This window comes from Populus alba, chromosome 11 (assembly GCF_005239225.2).
Source record: "Populus alba chromosome 11, ASM523922v2, whole genome shotgun sequence".
Classification (NCBI taxonomy): Eukaryota; Viridiplantae; Streptophyta; class Magnoliopsida; order Malpighiales; family Salicaceae; genus Populus; species Populus alba.
In genome coordinates, this window is record NC_133294.1 from 22,800,022 (window position 1) to 22,818,936 (window position 18,915).

Below are 18,915 nucleotides of genomic sequence, written 5' to 3' on the forward strand. Positions count from 1 at the left end.
TACCTGTGCAGCTAAGCCAACGAAGTCAACATATAAAATGGCAGGACAAGGAACCACTGAGAAAAAAAATTGACGCACAAAAGAATTCTTCATGAAGACCTGTGTTTCATATAGAGTGCCTATGCTCATCTTATATTCTTTCACCTAAAAATGTAAATTGTAAATTGAAATGGTTCGTTAATCAAATCATGCAAGCTGAGGCAAAATGCTACAGAAGGTGCTTCAAAAACTTTACAAAGTTATTGGAGGGTAAGAGACGGGACTCGTACAGAAAGGCTTTAACCACGAGCTACATCTCAAAATTTGTCTCGCTAGATTCTGCCCACTCAGAACTCAAAAAAGGACAAAACTTGTATGGAGAATTCCATCTCAGAGTGGAAAGCCTACTAAAAAATTGAATCCCAAAAAAATTTCTACATTTTTTTAGTTTTAGCCATATTACAAATTGATAACCACTCGCTTTTGAGAAACTCCCGCATCAAACTTGAAGAGTATTGTTGCAGATGGTAAAATGTTCTTATTGCAACAATGTAATTGTCTCAGCGACATCAGAAGATGGTAAGAGGCTGAGTGACAATGCTTGCTGCTCCTTGGTCAGTGAAGAAAACCAGCTTCTTATATGATCAATGGAAACAGATTGACGTGACATTGCTGGGAGGCAAGAATTGCTCTGGATAATCTTCTCAAAATCAAGAGAAAGTAGACCGAGCAAAGCAGTGGCCAAAGCAATTTGAACAGGAAGAGCCATTCTGATGGTAGCATCCCGTGAAAGAAAACCAGACAATTTACACCTCAAGTTCTCTACTCCAATATCTTCATAGCCAAAAGCAGAAACTCCGAGCCTGAATCAACATGGTAGATTAAATCATCCAGTAATTAGTAATGCAACACAAAAATCGAATTTTGTACTGTCCAAGATAAATGAAGAAAATGTCACCAAGTAGGTTTGCTATAAATCCATAACATGAGAAACAAAAATTTTTCTGTCCCAAAAGCCAAATCTAAATTTTCAGAGTGCTAAATAACGTTATCTAACACAGCTATATATATATATCAATGAGCTTCACATTTCTAACTTCCTCAATCCATATTCATATCATGGTAATGGATCACCCATTAATATTCAAAGGTAAACAGCTTTTCAAGAGACGACAGTAACTAATAATAGGCTAATTGGTTAAAAGCTACCCTGAACTTTTGATCAACGGGAGATTAGTCCCTAACCTTTTTTTATTCTGATTTAGGTCCTAAGCCTATTTTTTTTATCAGCAATTAGTCCTTCCATCAACTTTGACAGCAAGTGTGGTTATGTGACCATGCAGAAGTATAACACGTATCTCAAAGTTGATGGAAGGACTACATTGCTGGTTCAGGACCTAAATCAGAATAAAAAATGTTGACTAATGTCCTGTGAAACGAAAGTTGATGATAGTTTTTAACCAATTAGCCTAGATAATATATAAACATAAACAAATAACAGATCATGCTAAACATACCTTCCAAGTTGACCAAGGAGAATAACTACAGCAGCAGCAAAGTTGTCTAACTTAGTTCTTTCTAGCATTTCCAACAGCTCAGGTATAATTTTGCTACAGGTCCACTCCCAGCTCTGCATATAGACAAAAAAGACAGGTGAACATAAGGCTTAGCCACATTTCTTTTCAGGACTATGAATAATTGCGTAGTTTACACAAAAGATGTACACGAATGGAAACAATGATACAAAACCAAAAGGGGAAACCACATACCATATTGCAAGCAAGCAACTCAACCAAAGATAGAAGATCACTGAGGCCACACAAAGTCTCCTTCATGATAGAATTTGATCTCGCAGGCATCACACACTTTTTTAAACTACAGGATGTATTACAATTCATATCAAGGGCAGAATGAACCTCTTCTTGATTTAAAATCAGTTTAGCTGTATCCTTACAGCATAGTACATTGGAATTTGACAAGCTGGGTGATTTCATTGGATGATGCATGATTCCAGAAACAGCACAATTCTGAAGCTTTTCCAAGAGCACTGATGTAACAGTATCTATGGAGACAGCATCTGTTGAGAATGGGCATTTAGCACATGGATGGAACATCCCACCCTTGTACCTGGTAAGACTGGAAGCTGCTGAAGCAACTGGCAAATCCCCCCCTTCAAGAAACATTATTATTGATTTCAACACAGTCATTGTCAAATTGTGCTCCCTCAGGGAGAAAAACTTCTCTCCAGCCAGGTAAGCAAAAATGTGTAGAATAGTAAGTACAAAAACAGTATCACATTTGTGCATCAGCAGAAGACTGTATGAAGCCTGACAAAGAAATCCAATGCAGTCAATTGCTGCACATATTGAAGCTAGTATGATACTTCCAGCCACTAAAAGGTCAGCTGAAGCTGATTTGGAGGCAAATTTTATATTTACACCATCCAGAAGGATGTCTATCATTGAATCGCATCCACTCAATGATTCAGAAGATAGATCTGCAAATATCATCAGTTTCCCATCTAGGAGGAATTCTTCAATGAGGCCAAGCAGTTCATCCAAACAACATACCTCCACAAACAAGTTTCTTGCCTCAACATCAGAGACAACTGCAATCAAGAAAACATGAGTTAGGCTCAACAAAAAACAACCTAGGAGAATAAATACTAGATCATATATTGTAAGGACAATAGAATATTTATAGCATGTCAATATCAGAAGAAAAAAAAATTACAACAAATAGACATACCTGCAAATATGTCTTTGGCAAAAGAATCTAAGCAGAAGAGAAAGTCCTGATCCGAAAAGCTTCCAAATTTCCCCCAATTGCAAGCAGAGAAATTCAGCAGCAACAACGTGAAAAATGTGCAAGCGTTTTCCCTGAAAGATGCAGACAGAAAACAAGGAGAAAAATTCAATGTCATAATCTAACCAAGCCAGTGTTGTCAAGAGGCGCTCGCCTAGGCACTCCAAGTGAGGCGAGGCGAGGCCCCAGCACCTTTATTAGCCTAAGATGTTGGATTTCAATGAGGCGAGCACCTTGTGAGTGGGTGCAAGGCGCTAAGGCTAGTGCCTGCTTGAAGTTCTTCCCTTTCTGTTGGATTTTTCTTTATATTTTTAATTTACCACAAGAAACAACTTAGGGGTATTTTTAAAAAAAAAAAGATTAGGGTGAAAAAATTTAAAAAAAAATCATTAAAATGGAAGATGAACCGACAATGAAGGACACTTAGAAGAGAAACACCAACCACACTTTTTTTTTCAACAGTAGGAGGCGAAGAACAACACCTTTGTATAGTTAATACTTTAATTTTTTCTAAACAAGTGCATTATAGTTTGAGAGATGAGGATTTCGATTATAATCATGAAATGGAGGATGTGGAGGATTCAAGTGAAGGAGAGGAAAGCATGGATGGAGATGTTTTTGAAGATTAATGAATAGTGATGATGATATTTAATTTTGCTTTTTAATCTAACAGGTTATTTATTACTAAAATTATCTTATTTTGTTTTAAGGGTGAAAAATATAACTATATATGACCATGTTATAGTATTTTATATTTTCCTTTAATTTTCTAATGATCTAATCTTAATTGGAAAGATATATATTTTAGATTTATATAATATAATATTTTAAAAAAAATATATATATAGCATATTGCCTTAGTTTCACTCAGGGCACCACGGGCATTTTACAGACTTGGCACCTTTTAGTGCCTTTTCTCTTTGACAACACTGAACCAAGCACACAATCTCTATTAACTAACTTGGGAATTAAACTCATGTTAAACTCTACAGCGGTGCAGATATGATATGCTTGAATAGAGATGCATTACTTACTTGGGTGAACTGTTCTCTTCCATTTTTAGAGCACAAAGGATCTTTTGAACCAAACAATCTGCTTGAGTGTCCAAAGAACAGCGAGTCATACAAGTTCGAGTCGCAGATAATACTCTAGACATGCTTATACTGTCCTTTATATCTGAATGCATCACACAGTATTTAGGAATATTGTCCTGTCTAGAACCAGGTTCGCCTTCAATTGGAAACTTCAGGCCCTCATAACTAGAACTACGTATATTCAGCATCTCAACCTCCAATCCCGATCCAGGACCTCTGGTCCGACCATCAGAAGCTTTTCCAGCATCAACATCATTACCAGTGCCACTTCTATTGCCTAATGTATCAAGGGAATCTGCATGGCCTCCATTTTCATGCAGTCCATCAGCACAGGAAATTCCAAAGGAGCAGTCTTTTAATTGTTTGGAACTAATTTCAGCATCAATGACATCTAATCTGAAAGAAGGCACTAGAGATTCCTTTCCATTAGGTAAACTTCCAGGGAAGCTTTCATCAAGCATGGGTTTAAAATTATCCATGTTATCAGATATTTCAGCAACTGAAGACCCTATCTCAGGAAGATTTGGGGACATAGGCATTTCCATTGCTCTCCTGTAACATTCCTCATCTGCAGTGTTATCCAAGTCCAACAATTTCATATAATCCCCATTGGCTACTTCCTCAAAACTTAACATACCTTCAGGGCTACTTTCAAAAGAATAACTCAAACCTTCCCTGCATGCTTTTGAGGCTTCCAATAAATTATTGGCAGTAGAGGAGATATATCCACAGGCATTTGCATCTTCATGGACCTCTTTCCCAGCTATTTCAGTCTTCTCCAGCTGATCTATGCCAGATAAACGGTGGACAATTACATTCTCTTCATGAGATATCTTTCTTTTCTTATGAATCCTCCCATGCTTACCATATGAACCACCTTGCAAATTAGGTTCTACATATTTGGCTTCTTCCTTTGGTTTTTCAATTTGCCTGTTTAACATACCATGCAAGGCAGAGAGTTTCTCTTCCATCTGCAGGTGCAGCTTCTTACCCTCCGAATACAAAAGTTCAACAGATTCAACTGCATCAAGGATCCTCCTCTTCCTACCATGTCTATTAACTCTTCCAATCACGTCAAAGCTAGGACTTCTAACACTATTGTCAGCTACCACAGCAAGATTTTCATTGTGCTGTACTTTAGTGACTTCATCAGACATTCCAGAAATTGTTGTCTGCGCCCTAAAGTTATCTTCTACCAAGTTCTTTGATGTGGGAAAAAATGGACCCCTTTCCTGTGAGCCGACCAACTGACCATCAGAAAAAGATGCCGAACTGGAATTTATTGCAGAAGTCTGTAACAGTTTTTGGTTAGAGCCTCCAAGCAGAGACTCCAATTTAGAATCAATACCTGAAATGGAAGCAGCATAGTTCCCACTGGATGGAGAAACCAACGGAACTGTACAGTGAAGTGTTTGCGTGGGAGGTTCAGAGACAGCCAAAGCCATGCAACTAGGCTTCAGAAGTTCACTTTCATTATTAGAATACATCTGACATTGTTCTTCTGCACACAGTTTTCTGTTCAACTTTGACCTTTGCATGGTTCCGTGGTTTCCAAACTGCCAAGATCATCAAACAATCCAGTTAGCAAACTACTAGCCGAGGCTTGTGCAGATTTTAATTACATAGAATGGAACAAATGTATTAGAAACAACAATGAATGCACAAGCAAAGACAAAATAACACTGATTTAAGTTCTCAAGTCCAATGATATAAATATAATTATTAAAATAAACATCGGAATAATTACTAAACTAAACATTTGAAATGCTAATCAATGTGCTACAACAGTCATGAAAAGATGCATAATTATTCACTCAAAACATCAAATAAACATGGGAGACACCATGCTTTTTTTCGGCTGATAAAAATTCAAATCTAATACATAGTGCCCACCACGGTTTTATAGCTAGCACTAACACTCCCACATGAGAAACAAAGTGAATGTTACAAAATGATCATGATCGAGAATGAATGTGTTTTGTGTGAACTAAATAAATAAGAAGGGGAAGGAAAGCAGAGGAAGAACTCAAGTTTCCTATTCAAAGAGTGAGGAAAGAAGATTCTAACATACATGACAATTCCAATACATATTGTTCGATTGTAAAACATTCGACCACAGCAATCATAAACTTCAATAAAAAGATAGTATTGAGAGAAAATGTCTTTAAAGAGGCATCAGGTAACCAAGCACATCTATGAAAAATCAAAAAGAAGCTAAGTATAGTAACGAATGCCAAATCCTGTTTGCTAAATTTCAAAAATAAATTGCATTGCCACCATCATAAAAACATGCGTCTTGTATTCCATATTAAAAGTTCAAAAGAATAAGTTGTAGGTGATTCAAAAGCGAGATTGACCTTTTCCATTTTCTCTGTACCTCCATCGCTGGATGAGAAATATCTATCCAGTACATCAAGGCGAAACAACATTTGACCAAAATCAAGCTTCAAGCGAGCTAGTTCATGCTGAAGAAAACTATTACGGTTTTTTTCCATCTTAGCCACTACTTTGGCATTCTTTAATCGCATCTTTTCAAGCTTCACTTGCTTTTCCAAGAACTTCAGTTTTGTCTTTTCCACATTCATAACTTTGTCAGGTAAAACTGAAGAAGCCACAACAACTTTTTTGGAGGATTGGAGTTCCTGTATCTGCTTCTGCAATTCTTCAATCTTGATTTTATCTTCATCAAGCTGACGAGACAGCCGATCAGCACGGGATTTTTCTTCTGCTGCTATCTTCCTATTCATTTTTGAAATGTTTCTTAGCTTTTCTGCTTTCACCATCTCTGAATCTGCACGTTTTTTCTCAGTAATAGCTTTTCGCTTCTCAATATCTAACCTTTTGGTTGCTTCCTTGTTATTTAAGAACTCCAAAACCAGCTTTGATTGATCTGAATTGTTCTTCAAATTTTCCAATGAATCCCTAATTGTGGCATCTTCACCATTCGTGATTTCATCATGTTGATCATCAAAAGTCCCACCCATATTTTTGGACTGTATGAATCCATTTATCCCCTTCTCCAGTTCCTCAATCTTTATTCTAGCATCTTCCAACTGCCGAGAAAGATTATCAGCACGAGACTTTTCCTCTATGATCTTCCTTCCATTTGTTTCAGCAAGTTTCCTTTGCTCCTTTGCTTTAGCCACCTCTGAATCAGCACGTTTTCTCTCTTTCATCACCTTAGCTTTTTCTGCTTCTAACATTTTGTTTGCATCTTCAAGCTTCAGAGTCTCAGCAACCAATTTTGATTTTGACTCAGCAGCTTCTTTTTTTAAAGACTCTAACTGACGCTGATATTCCTCAACCTTCTGTGGTTTCTCAATTCTTTTTCTCGCATCTTCCAACTGCTTGCAAATATTTTCAGTGTGAGATTTCTCTTCCATGAGCTTCTTCCAGTTTGCTTCTGCAAGCTTTCTATGCGCCTCTGCTTTCACCATCTCTGAATCAGCATGCTTTTTCTCTTTGGTCACCTTGAGTTTTTCTGCTTCAAACTTCTTGTTTGCCTCTTCAAACTTCAAAGTTTCAGAAGCCAACTTTGATTTTGCTAGCTCAGCTTCTTTCGTCAATGTCTCCAACTGAAGTCGATATTCCTCAGCCTTCTTCCACTCACTACTAGCATGCTTCCTCTCTTCATCGGCCTTAGCCTTTTCAGCTTTCACTTGTTGCCATGCTTCAGCAGCTCTCTTCCTCTCCACCTCAGCCTTCTTCTTTTCAGATTCCGCCCTTGTCTTCTCTCTCTCATGAAGCTCCTTGAGCCTACTGATTTCCTTCCCCCCTTTAGAAACTTGATCTTGAAGAAGCTTAACCTCCCCATTTTTGTCTTCGTCAACCATACTTCCCTTCTGCTGTAAGGATGATATTTCAGACTTAAGGGCAGAAATCTCATTTTCCAAAGAGACTCTCAAAGCCGCTTCTTTCTCTTTCCCCTCTTTCTCAACTTTTACATGCTTCCATGCATCAGCAGCGCTCTTCTTCTCCACTTCACCATTCTTCTTTTCAGAATCTGCTCTTAGTTTCTCTCTCTCAAGAAGCTCCTTAAGCCTACTGATTTCCTTCTCTCCTTTAAAAACCTGATCTTGAAGCAGCTTGACCTTTGTATTTTCAACTTCTGGAAATGCACTTCCCTTCTGATGTAAGGTGGATACTTCAGACTGGAGGGCAGAAATCTCCTTCTCCAATTTAACTCTCAAAGCCGCTTCTTTTTCTATCCCCTCTTTTGCAGCTTCCACCTTAGCTCTCTCTTCCTCACAAGCTGCAAAAACAAACTAATTTAAATTTCTATACCACATGCCAAAAAGTATACCTGAGTAGTAGGCAGTACAATACAATATCAAATAAAAGTAGCTTCCAACATGGCTTTTCCTAATCATTCATTCGAACATCACGCATCTTCTACACAAATTAACAAACTTGGCATTATCATCAGAACTAAATAACAAGTGAGATAGATATATTCAACCAAAAAGAAAAATGGGCTATCAAAATTTCAACTTCAAACCAAAAGCCAACCCAACAAATCAACATTACAACAAGATCATCTAATCTGTTTTTTTTTTTTTTAAGAAAATCCAACAAAATAAAAAACTCCATTAATTCTTTTTCAAAAAACAACATATCTAACAACTACATCAAATCAGCTTCTTCAAAAAAATGAAACTTTTACCTTTATTGAGACTAACATTCTCAGCTTGAAACTTATCAGCTTGTTCAGTCAAAAGCTTAACTGCTTGCCTCAAACACTTCCTTCCTTCTTCCAACTTCCCACACTTCTCTTTCCACTAAATTCATTAAAAAAACCCACAAAACATTAATCATCAGAAACCCGAAAAACCAGAAGAAAAAAAACCACTTTATAATATCAAATCCTACAAAACAATAACTTACCACTTTGCAGCATGGATTATTCACTGTGGCTTCCTTCTTTACTGAAACATCAGCAGCCATGGTTCTTCAAGAAAAATCAAACGCTAATTCATGAGGCATTGCTAGTTGGATTATTAATAAATAAAGGGACTTGATTTGATTTTGATTTAGAGTGATAAATCAGAGAGGAGAGAAAAACCCTAAAAATGGACGAGAAAAGAAAAAACCCTAGTAGTTCAAGGAAAACAAGAGGGAAAAAATAAGAAACCTATTGGATACGGATACGGGACGAAATGGGCCGTCTCTTGCTCTCAAATGGAAATTGGAACCGACATTTGGGCTTTTCTTTTTGCTTCTTTATTTTGGTTTCTGATATGATATTCGATCCTGTACACTTAATTGTAAAAGTCGTTTTACATACTTTCGGAACGCGATTTTTAAACATTTTATATTTTTAATTAAAATTAATATTTTTTTAGTTTTTTTTATTATTTTGATGCATTAATATCAAAAATTATTTTTAAAAAATAAAAAAATATTATTTTAATATATTTTTTAATAAAAAAATATTTTAAAAACCAACTACAACTATATTTGTAAACATATCTTTAAAGGTAGATGGGGCAAAACGGGGCAAGACTCAAGTTGATATTCAAAAAAAATAAAATTAAAAATTAAAAATTTAAGGTTTATGTTTTGAAAATAGAACGGATTTGTTTGAGTCAATTAAATTTGTTTATTATTATTATTTTAAAATTTGAATAATTCAAATCTTGAATGAACTAAATCCCAAGTACAATCAAGCTTCTATGCATCAATCAAGATATCTTTACTTCACATGTGTGTGATAGGCTGAGAGATTTTATGCGACTCCAAAAGCGATTATTAATAATATTATATGATTTGATTTTAAAGAGAGGCGTAAATGCTATATAATAATAGAAAGAAAATCCTAGTTAACAGAAACAATTAAACCCATAGGCTAACCATTGTAGAAAACAGTGTGTATATAAATCAAACCAAAAAAAAAAAAAAAAACTGTTCATTGTGACAATTAAAATATAATTTTATTCTTTGAAAAAAAAATTAGGGTGTTTTGGTTTTGTTAGTGGTTTGGTTTTTTCAAATATTCAATTAGTCATTAAAAAATTATTAAAAGTTATTTTCATCTTTCTAACTTTTTAACAGTTAAATTACTTATTCATCCCATGATTAAAAATTCGTTGAATTGTTGGTCAAGGGTATGTTTGTTTGTTTTTTTTTCACAAAACAATAAAATGATTTTTTTTGCTACAAGAATAAAAAAAAATTAAGGTAGGTATTCAGGGGCATTTTCATCTTTTTAAATGGGTTTTTCTTGTTAATTCTAGAATTATAAAGGGTATTTTGAACTTTTTGTGTTTAGTAATTAATATTTAAATCAAAAGATTGTAGGAGTATAGACCTCCACACAACAGTGTATTCGAGCCTTTTTAACCTCTGCATGCGTCACCTTCTAGTGGCCAAAAGTTTTGATATGTCGTTTCTTTAGAGACTTTGCCTCACTCTTTTTCCTTGGATGTGACGTGAGACAACAAATGATGGGTGGTTTGTTAATGATGGTTATTTTTTTTTTTTTTCCTTCTTTTCTCTCTCTTCCAGAGAAAATGCATATTTCTCATCTTTTTTTTTGTTTTTTTTTTTTTTTAGTTCTTACATTTTTAATTGCCTATTTTCATCCTTAACCTTTTAAGAAAAGATTTTTAAGTGTTTTAATTTAGTTCTTAAATTATAATTTATCACTTTTTTTTTTGATGGCTCTTTTGTTACTGTTTTATTGGTTTTCAATTTCAACCTTCAATCAAAGTTTATATTATATTATTTTTTTTTTAATTTAGCTCTTATTCTTTTGCTTTGTTTTTCCTTTTATTAAAGTTTTTTTTTTCAATTTAACCTTCCAAATTATATTTTTTTTATGCCCTCTAATTCATTTTTTATTTTGATCTTCACCCTCATTCTTATAATTACAGGTTTTTATATGATTGGTTTTTTCCTCGGTTTCATCATTCGATGTTTGATTTTATCCGAGATTGAACTTTGCAATTTTTTTATTTGTCGTGATTCCAATCTAATAACATGAGCCCTAGATTTTACGAGTTAATATGGTTAGGGATTATTTTTTCCTCATCTTCTTTTATGATTTTATATAAAAAAATGCTTTTGTGGTTATCTTCAAAAAACCTTTATATCGTTTTATCTTGGTATCATTACTTTAGCAACGGGTTTTGCAGAACTTTCTTGGTTATAGGGTTTTTTTTAAAAAAAAAAAATTATTTTTTTTATATTAAATTTTTTAAAAAATAATTATTTTATACAAATAAGATTTATTTTATTAAAAAATAGTTATTTTGAAATAATATTTATAACATGTTCAGCCCTACATAAAAAAAATTTCCCTTTTATTTTATTCACTCAGTTTTATATGTGTTTTTATTTTTATTATCTTTCATTAACTTTAATAAACAAATTCAGTAGACAAAAATGAATAAATATTTTATTTTGCAAGATCAAATATCTTGATCTATAACTATCTTTCAATTTATCCAGTTTTTTTAGTTATTGTTAATAATTTTTTTGTCTATTTATATAGATAGTTATCAATTTATTTGATTAGATGTCTAAATAATCTTTTCAATTTGCACTTTGAATCTTTTTATGTAAAGAAACTTATTGAAATTGCTTGTATACTCGGGTTGTTTTTTTTAAAAAAAAAAATTTATAACCCTTGGCGGAGTGTTGGTCAAATAGCTACTAATTTTTATTAGAAGTGATAAACTTACAAAATAACATTCTCTTATATTGTAAAATGAATTTTTTCTCAAATTTGTGTAGATGTAAAAAGCCGGATGGAAAATATGATGAGTTATTTACACATTCAATTTGAACATAATTAACAAAAAAATAAAACATGTGGCATTTATATTGTAAATAAAATCATTATTCACTATCTCACAAATTAGTGTGGATTAGAGTAGTGATATTTTTTAAAATTTTCAATTTAATTCTTGAACTTTGTCTTTGCATAATTGAACCTAAATTATCACCAAATTCCATGTTTTTTTTTTTTTTGAAGGAGGAGAGTTGAATTGGAAGAATGGGAACTAAAGTGAAAAACGTGAATAACATAGAAGGGGATTTCAAATTTGTTTGTAAAGTACATTTTAATTGCTCATCTTTTTTTTTTGTTTTTGCTATAAAGTAACCGGTCCCTTTAATTTTTTTAAAATATATTTTGGTACCAAACTTCTTTTTTTCTTTTTTTTTAGTCCATTTTTATGATGGGAGAAAGAGGAGCCACTAGATTCCAAAGAAGATAGAGAAAGATCTTTGTTGGTGATGATTCTAACCATCAAACATGTTAAAATTAGTGTCAACAGGTTTCGCGAGATGAGGAGAATCTTATGGTGGTTGTTCTTAGCCTAAATGTAGCCTAAAAAGTCAGATCTAAAGCAAGGATGCTGTATTTTTTTTTTTTTATTTGGTGGTTTGGATTGTTTTTTGGTTTCATAGGTTGGTTTTCTTGGTGTTTTAAGGGTGTTTGTATGGCTTTTTTGTGGTTAAAAGGGGTTGAAAACCGATTTTTTGGATAAAAAAATATGTAGGCCTAACTTTCTAGCCACCACAGTGGTGGTTAGAAACTGAGTTGGCAACAATAAAGGGTGACATGTCGTCTACCTATTCATTTTCTTGTTTCAAACAATATAGGGCCAATGATCAATAGTCTGCTCTTTTTTTTTTTTTTTAAAGTAGGACTAGGCATGTGAATCTAGGTTTCGAGGCCTACACTTCTGTGTTTTTTTTTTTCTTTTTTGGTATTTTTTACCGATCAATAACTTTTTTGTTTTTTTTTAATATTTTTTAAGTAATAATCCTCGTATGTAATTTTTTTTGGCTTATTTAGCTTTTTTAAAATATAAATTATTTTTTTTAATTGTATTGGGTGTCTTTAATTTTTCATGAGGTTCATATGATTTATTTGTAACATATATATATATATATATATATATATTAAATTTTTTATTTTTTATTATATTTTAAATACGTACAACCTTATTTAATATCTCTTTCCTTTTATTTTATTCAACAAATTTTATATGCCCATGAATTTCTATTACAAATTGGTTTTATCAAACATAACCAGGAAAATGACCCATGTGGTACTATTAAATATCTTGATTTATATTTTTCTTTTAATTTTCACAATTTCATTTTCATTTATCATCAATTTCTTTTTCTATTAAATTATCTCAACCTTATGATTTAGGACGCACGATAAATATGTAATCTTGACACATTTTATGTCCAATAATGAATTTCGCGTGTTAACCAAGCTTTACCAGAGCAATATTTTTTTTCATTTATTTTTTTATTGTTGTTGCCTCGTTTTTTATCGTATTATCAAACTAATCAAAGTTTAACTCAATTATCAAATTTCTCTCACTTCTTTAGAAACATGATCATTTCTTGAATTTTTTTTCGGGTTAAAAAAATTTAGTCCGGCCTGCAGCACTGCACAAGCCATCAATCTAGTTTAAATCTATTTTTTGTAGAAACATAACACATATCAATATTTAACCAGCTAGCAATTGATGAACTTACTTCATTTAGTCTAAAACTAGTCCTTAGGCCGTGCTACACCGTAGGTCAGAGCAAAAAAAGTTTAAAGCACAAAAAAACTATCTAGACATTGATAATGTGTCTTTTAAAAAAATAGATTTTAACTATGAATTAAACAAATTTTTTATCTAATATTGAGATGGAAAAACATTTGATTTACCTAGTTTAACATGAGTTGATCTTGAAAAAAACAAATTGAAAAGCTCAATCCTGAATTAACTCAGTATTGAAGAACAATATTAGTAAAAAAATAGCATTTACTTTTAAAAAATCTAAATGAACTTGAAACAACAGAGCAAACTCAAGATGCAAGTCATGCACATCATCAAATTCAATAAAAAAAATTTTTATAGCAGATATTATTTTTCATTTGATTATATGATAATAAATTGCATGATAATTTTTTATCACATGATAAACTTTTTGTATCAAATATTTATTTTAGAAGTAACGAAAACCGTGATAGAAATATGGTGCCATGATAGTAAAAATATTTTATTGATAACAAAGAATGAAATTGTATTTTTTGTTTAAATTGAGGGTGAGGGGTAGTAAAAACAATAAACTAAAAAACAAACAAACAAACAATAGTCCGAATATTATGAATTAACCTATTAAATATACAACCCAATTTATGAACTCAATTGGGTTCAACAATTTTTTAAACCCAAACATAAAAAGCGAAAACAAAACCCTAAAAGGAGCCCATACGCATGGGCTTGAGAATTTTGAAAAAAAACAACTTAATCGCTCAGGCTTTCCAGCCCAACCCGCGTGTTTGGGCCCGTATTTATTTTTTTAGTTTTTAAAGGGGTGGACATCGTTTTTTTTTTTTAAAAAAAAAACAAACAAACAACATGTCATCTGTTTTTGTAGAATCCAACGACTAGAGATTGCTGGAAAAACAAGGCTTCAGCTTGTTTAGCTTAAAATTCATTTTGACCAAAAACACCATGATAAACCTATCAATGACCTCAAAAAAACCAAAAAATAGCTTAAAAAACTGAAATCAACCCAAACCCAAAAGCATTTTCATAGTCAGATCTGCCTCATCGGGCAAGGAAAGGGAAAAAAAAAATACTTGGGTAAAACTACTCTTATAAAATGGAACCCATCGATATTGATTTCAACCTTTTGGTAGCTAAAATCATCATCAACAACCATTTTCTCTTTCTAAACCAGAATTCAGCGTCCTCTCTCTATCTCCTCTAACAAAAAAAAGAATTGAAAAATAATGAAAATACACTTTTGTATTAAAATTAAATTTTAGATAACTAAAAAGACCAATCACTTATAAACCTAAAAAGGTATGGGATGAAAATATTTTTTTTATATTTACCCGTTATTTTTACTTTGGTACTCTGATTTTAAATCTAATCCTTCCTTTCAAAAAAATATATAATTAGGTAATAATTGAGCTTAAAAGAGCTAAATTGTACTTAAAAAATTTTCAAGAACTAAATTTAAATTTTTTGACTATTACAATTTATAATAATCTGTAAGAGAATAAACCATTTTCACAACTACAACGTTTTTCTCACAAGACTTAGATTTTGTTAATGCTCTAATTCATATGATAAAAAAGATTAATTATAGCCTATATTATATATATATATATATATGCAGGAAGATTTATCCAACTAAATTAATACAGTACGATAGCGAAAGACAACATAATACAATAGGTTAGGTTTGTAATCTTTCCAAGTGTGATTAAATTCATTTCGTCCAAATATTTTCAATAATATGCCAGCAATGTTATGTCTTCAAAAATTTTCTTTCTTTCTTTTTCTCTCCAGCCCATTTAATAATTTATTTTTCCGGATATCACAAGTTATAAATGTTGTATTTCTCACAATAAAAAAAAAAAAAAAACTGTGCTATTTCATTATTATTTTTTTAATTGTGATATTACACCAGTATTTTTAATTTACTATGCTAATTTTAAAATCAAGATCCGTTAAAAGAAACAAAAAAAAAAAAAAAAATTGAACTCGGAAAAATGAAAGTTGTGCAAATACAGGGAAACAAATCGATACTCTCTTTCTTCTTTCAAGTGTTCGAGGATAACTAAAGCAATATTGACACGGAGAAATTTTCCCTCACAAACAAATAATAAATAAACCAAGCTTAATTTATACAGAACTTCCCATAGGGAAAAGGGGACCAAAAAAATTTATAATGCTCATATCAATTATAAAAACCTGGCAGAAAACACTTCGATTAACATAGTTTAAATCAATGGATAGCTGAAGAAAGAATTTAAGGAACAAAGAAAAATGAATTTTGGATCTTCCAACCTGACCCTTGCTAGATTGACTACTAGGCTTCCAATTAAATTATCTATATTTTCTTTGCCGCTTTTGATGGAGGAAATGTTCCAAACACTCTGTCCCACAATGATGAAGTGATTCCAAAGCCCTTATCTTGCACCCGGAAGTGATGATTCATGTGATATTTCTGCAAAACACAGACACGCCCTTTATTAAAATTGACGAAAATAACAACATTAGTAAACACTCATAGCAAAAACTTTAAGGTAAATCATTGATGTATGCCAGCTTTAATCACACTGACAAATTTTGCGATCAATGATCACGCGAAACTACATCCGGTTACAAATCTCCTAGGAACTAGAGGCATTTATTTATGGGGCTGACTGTAACCATTTAGAATCAATAATAAGATTATTGTAGTGATTCTGAAAGATTATATGATTGGTAATTAAAGAAGGAAAAGCCAAATGGATGCTGTGCTGCTCTTACCTTGAGATTTTTTGGTACATCATTTGCAGGCTGACCATGGTGCAGGTAGTAATGAGTGCAGTCGTAAATCACATAGCCCAGTAAACCACCTCCAAAAAGAGCAGGAGTAGTTGAAGGAGTAGAAAACAACTTGACCATGTTCCAGAACTGGCCACGACAAATTTACCGTAAAAACCAATTCGATTATGTATGTAGAGCAGCTTTTATGCATAAAAACAGGACAAACTTAATGTGTTCAACAATAACAGAATCCAATTGATAACATTTTGGAAAAAAATCCTGAATGTAAACATTTGAAATATTAAAGTGTTCAACAATCAAACACATTTTTTATCAACTATATGACATGATAAAGCCAAAATACACATACCGGCACCAAGAGAATAGCTGTTGCTGCTGGAGGAAAAACAAGGCGGAGACCATCCATAGGGTGCTTATGATGACAACCATGAAGAAGATAATGCATTGTGTTCCCCCTAAAGCAAGTTCAAGTTATCAGAAGACTATTCTACCATAACATAACTTTAAAGAAAGTAATAACTTCAGTGCATGAGTGCGAATAGAGAGAGGACTGACCAATAGCTTTTTGTTTTTATGTGGAAAAGGAAGCGATGCAAAGTGTATTCGAGCAATGTCCAAATGAAAACACCACCAACCACAATTAAGGCTACCTCAGGAAGTGTATGGCCCATCCTTACAGATTTTAAGACAAAATAGCATATAACAGGCAGCCAAATAGATGGAATTGCCCACCAAACTGTGCGTGTCAAGGACTGTTCCAAGTATAAGTGTCAAAGATGCAGTCATTTATTCTCAAAAAATGCATTCAAATATGAAAATTCTGACTAGCATATATATGCACAGATGATCTGTGATCATGTGGCAGATTGTAGATTCTATGTATGAGACAAAGCAGCAATACCTCCATAAAATCACTCTCAAAAAACCGAGGGCCTTCCCTGCCAACAATAGGCTGGTGGACCCATTCTTCATAAGCTTCTCCTAGATGGCCAACCTGCAATGAATTCTCAAGAATTTCTAATCGCTAACAGAATTAACAATGACAATATGAATAATGAAGCAAGCTGAAAAGTGATTTGAAAAAGAAGCTACCCTATGGCCGAATTAAAAAATCAATGATGTACCTGGAAGACAAGGGGCTTATCTAGATCGACAGTGAATTCCTGTGCGACCATCTTGACACTTAGTTGTGTAGCTGAAGACATATAGGCAAAATATGAGGAACAAGTTCAATAGGCAAATTATACAAGCACAGGAAACATAACATAGAACAATACATTCTAGAATATAATTTCTGCAAAATATTTTAAGCAAAAAGTCTTTGGCACAGAAAATTCCAATCTAACATTATTGTATTTCTATATCCCATTCCACATAATAGTTGAAAAAGCTCATTGGAAAAGATATATAAGCTACAAATGTGTCAAAAGAAAAGAAAAACACAACAAAATCTATAAGAAAACTGTGAAAAGAGATGCTAAAGAAAAAAAGATAGGACTTCAAATATTGTATATTCAACACATTAAGCCATTGAATTGTATATTACCCCAGGGGCCTGCTACTCTATACCTATCAAATTTCAACTTCCAATTCGCAATGTAATCACTTGCTTACAATCCTTCAAAGAAATTAAACTTTATCAAATATAAAAAACATGTTGAGCATGATATAGCAAAATTTCAAGATTAAATCTCCAAAATTCCAATCCCCATCGTCAACCATGTATGATGTTATGACTTGCATCAATTACTCCTACTAGAAGGGCAAAACATTATTCAATTCAAAGGTCCCCCATCCCAGTCAATTCAAGCCTAAAAACCAAAATTGTTCCACCCTGATAACAGACATTCAAACTCCCATTCCGCCTACAAATGAGCCTTATAATTCAAGATTGGAACTTTCTTTAATAAATCTCTTGAAAACTTTTTTATACACAGGCATATATACATGTGGAATTGTGGATGGGACCATGAACACTTTCACATCTCGATTAAAGTAAATTATCAACTTTGGTTAAAATATATATAAAAAAATAAAAGACAGTAATTTCTACCCTTTTACCACATTTTCTCAAGAAACAAACAGAAAATTTTCACCATTAATCAACAAACCAACAATGCATCACTCAGCACATATTCCAGATCAAAAAATGAACCACACAGTTCATAAAAACCCAATCTTTCTTCAATTCTCATTCAAAATTCAAAAGAGCAACCAGATTTTCTCAGTGACCAAACAGGAAAAAAACCCAAAATGCACCTATTACCCGAATCCAATTTCAACCACACATTCCATGGAAAAAAACCCACAAGTTTTCCGCATAAAAAATCCAAATTTTCAAACACAAAAAAGAAAACTAAGATCCAAAAATGAATTATTAAAAAAAACAAAAAGACACAAACTTTAAAGAGAAAAGAAGCAATGCAGGTCGGATCTAGAATCAACAAACCTTAATCTTTAATGGGTTTCTTCCTTTTTTCTCTTGCAACAACAAAAAACCACCACAACCAGACCAGAGCTGTGGTGTTTTAGGTTTTTGTCTGTCTGTGTTTGTGTTTCGAGGAAGAAAACGAGAGAAAATGGTGGTGGTGGCAGTGAGAAAGAAGTAGAGATTGGAGAAATCTGGACCGTTGAATTTATTATGGGACTCACGTTGGATTCTTCCAGCCTGGAAATTTACGGGGAAAAAAATATATTCAAACTTTCAAAGGCCTTTTTAGCTGCTCTAGGGA

The 18,915-nt window shown here is 32.9% G+C and overlaps 2 protein-coding genes across 2 annotated transcripts; both read right to left on the minus strand.

Moving 5' to 3' along the window:
- Positions 1 to 196: 196 nt before the first annotated feature.
- LOC118029497 (uncharacterized) lies at positions 197 to 9,048 on the minus strand. The gene is made up of 8 exons (XM_035033407.2): positions 8,763 to 9,048; positions 8,542 to 8,656; positions 6,236 to 8,130; positions 3,819 to 5,434; positions 2,728 to 2,858; positions 1,749 to 2,587; positions 1,497 to 1,609; positions 197 to 842 (listed from the first exon to the last, which is right to left on the minus strand). The coding sequence occupies exons 1-8, from the start codon at positions 8,820 to 8,822 to the stop codon at positions 518 to 520; spliced, it is 5,094 nt and encodes a 1,697-aa protein (XP_034889298.1). The 5' UTR covers positions 8,823 to 9,048; the 3' UTR covers positions 197 to 517.
- A 6,469-nt stretch (positions 9,049 to 15,517) lies between these two features.
- Positions 15,518 to 18,800, minus strand: LOC118029496 (dihydroceramide fatty acyl 2-hydroxylase FAH1). Its single transcript, XM_035033406.2, has 7 exons — positions 18,633 to 18,800; positions 17,308 to 17,378; positions 17,085 to 17,177; positions 16,739 to 16,935; positions 16,533 to 16,638; positions 16,163 to 16,309; positions 15,518 to 15,857 (listed from the first exon to the last, which is right to left on the minus strand). Exons 2-7 carry the CDS (start codon positions 17,356 to 17,358, stop codon positions 15,741 to 15,743), a joined length of 711 nt encoding a protein of 236 aa, XP_034889297.1. The 5' UTR covers positions 17,359 to 17,378; positions 18,633 to 18,800; the 3' UTR covers positions 15,518 to 15,740.
- Between the last annotated feature and the right edge of the window lie 115 nt (positions 18,801 to 18,915).

Coding starts and splice junctions, on each gene's coding strand:
- LOC118029496 (XM_035033406.2), bottom strand. CDS start 17,358: ATGGTCGCACAGGAATTCACTGTCGATCTAGATAAGCCCCTTGTCTTC. Junction 16,936..17,084: donor TTGAGAGTGATTTTATGGAG/GTATTGCTGCTT, acceptor TACTTGGAACAG/TCCTTGACACGCACAGTTTG. Junction 16,310..16,532: donor CAGCTATTCTCTTGGTGCCG/GTATGTGTATTT, acceptor TGTCGTGGCCAG/TTCTGGAACATGGTCAAGTT.
- LOC118029497 (XM_035033407.2), bottom strand. CDS start 8,822: ATGGCTGCTGATGTTTCAGTAAAGAAGGAAGCCACAGTGAATAATCCA. Junction 8,131..8,541: donor GAATGTTAGTCTCAATAAAG/GTAAAAGTTTCA, acceptor TTGTTTTTGCAG/CTTGTGAGGAAGAGAGAGCT. Junction 5,435..6,235: donor GTACAGAGAAAATGGAAAAG/GTCAATCTCGCT, acceptor TGATCTTGGCAG/TTTGGAAACCACGGAACCAT.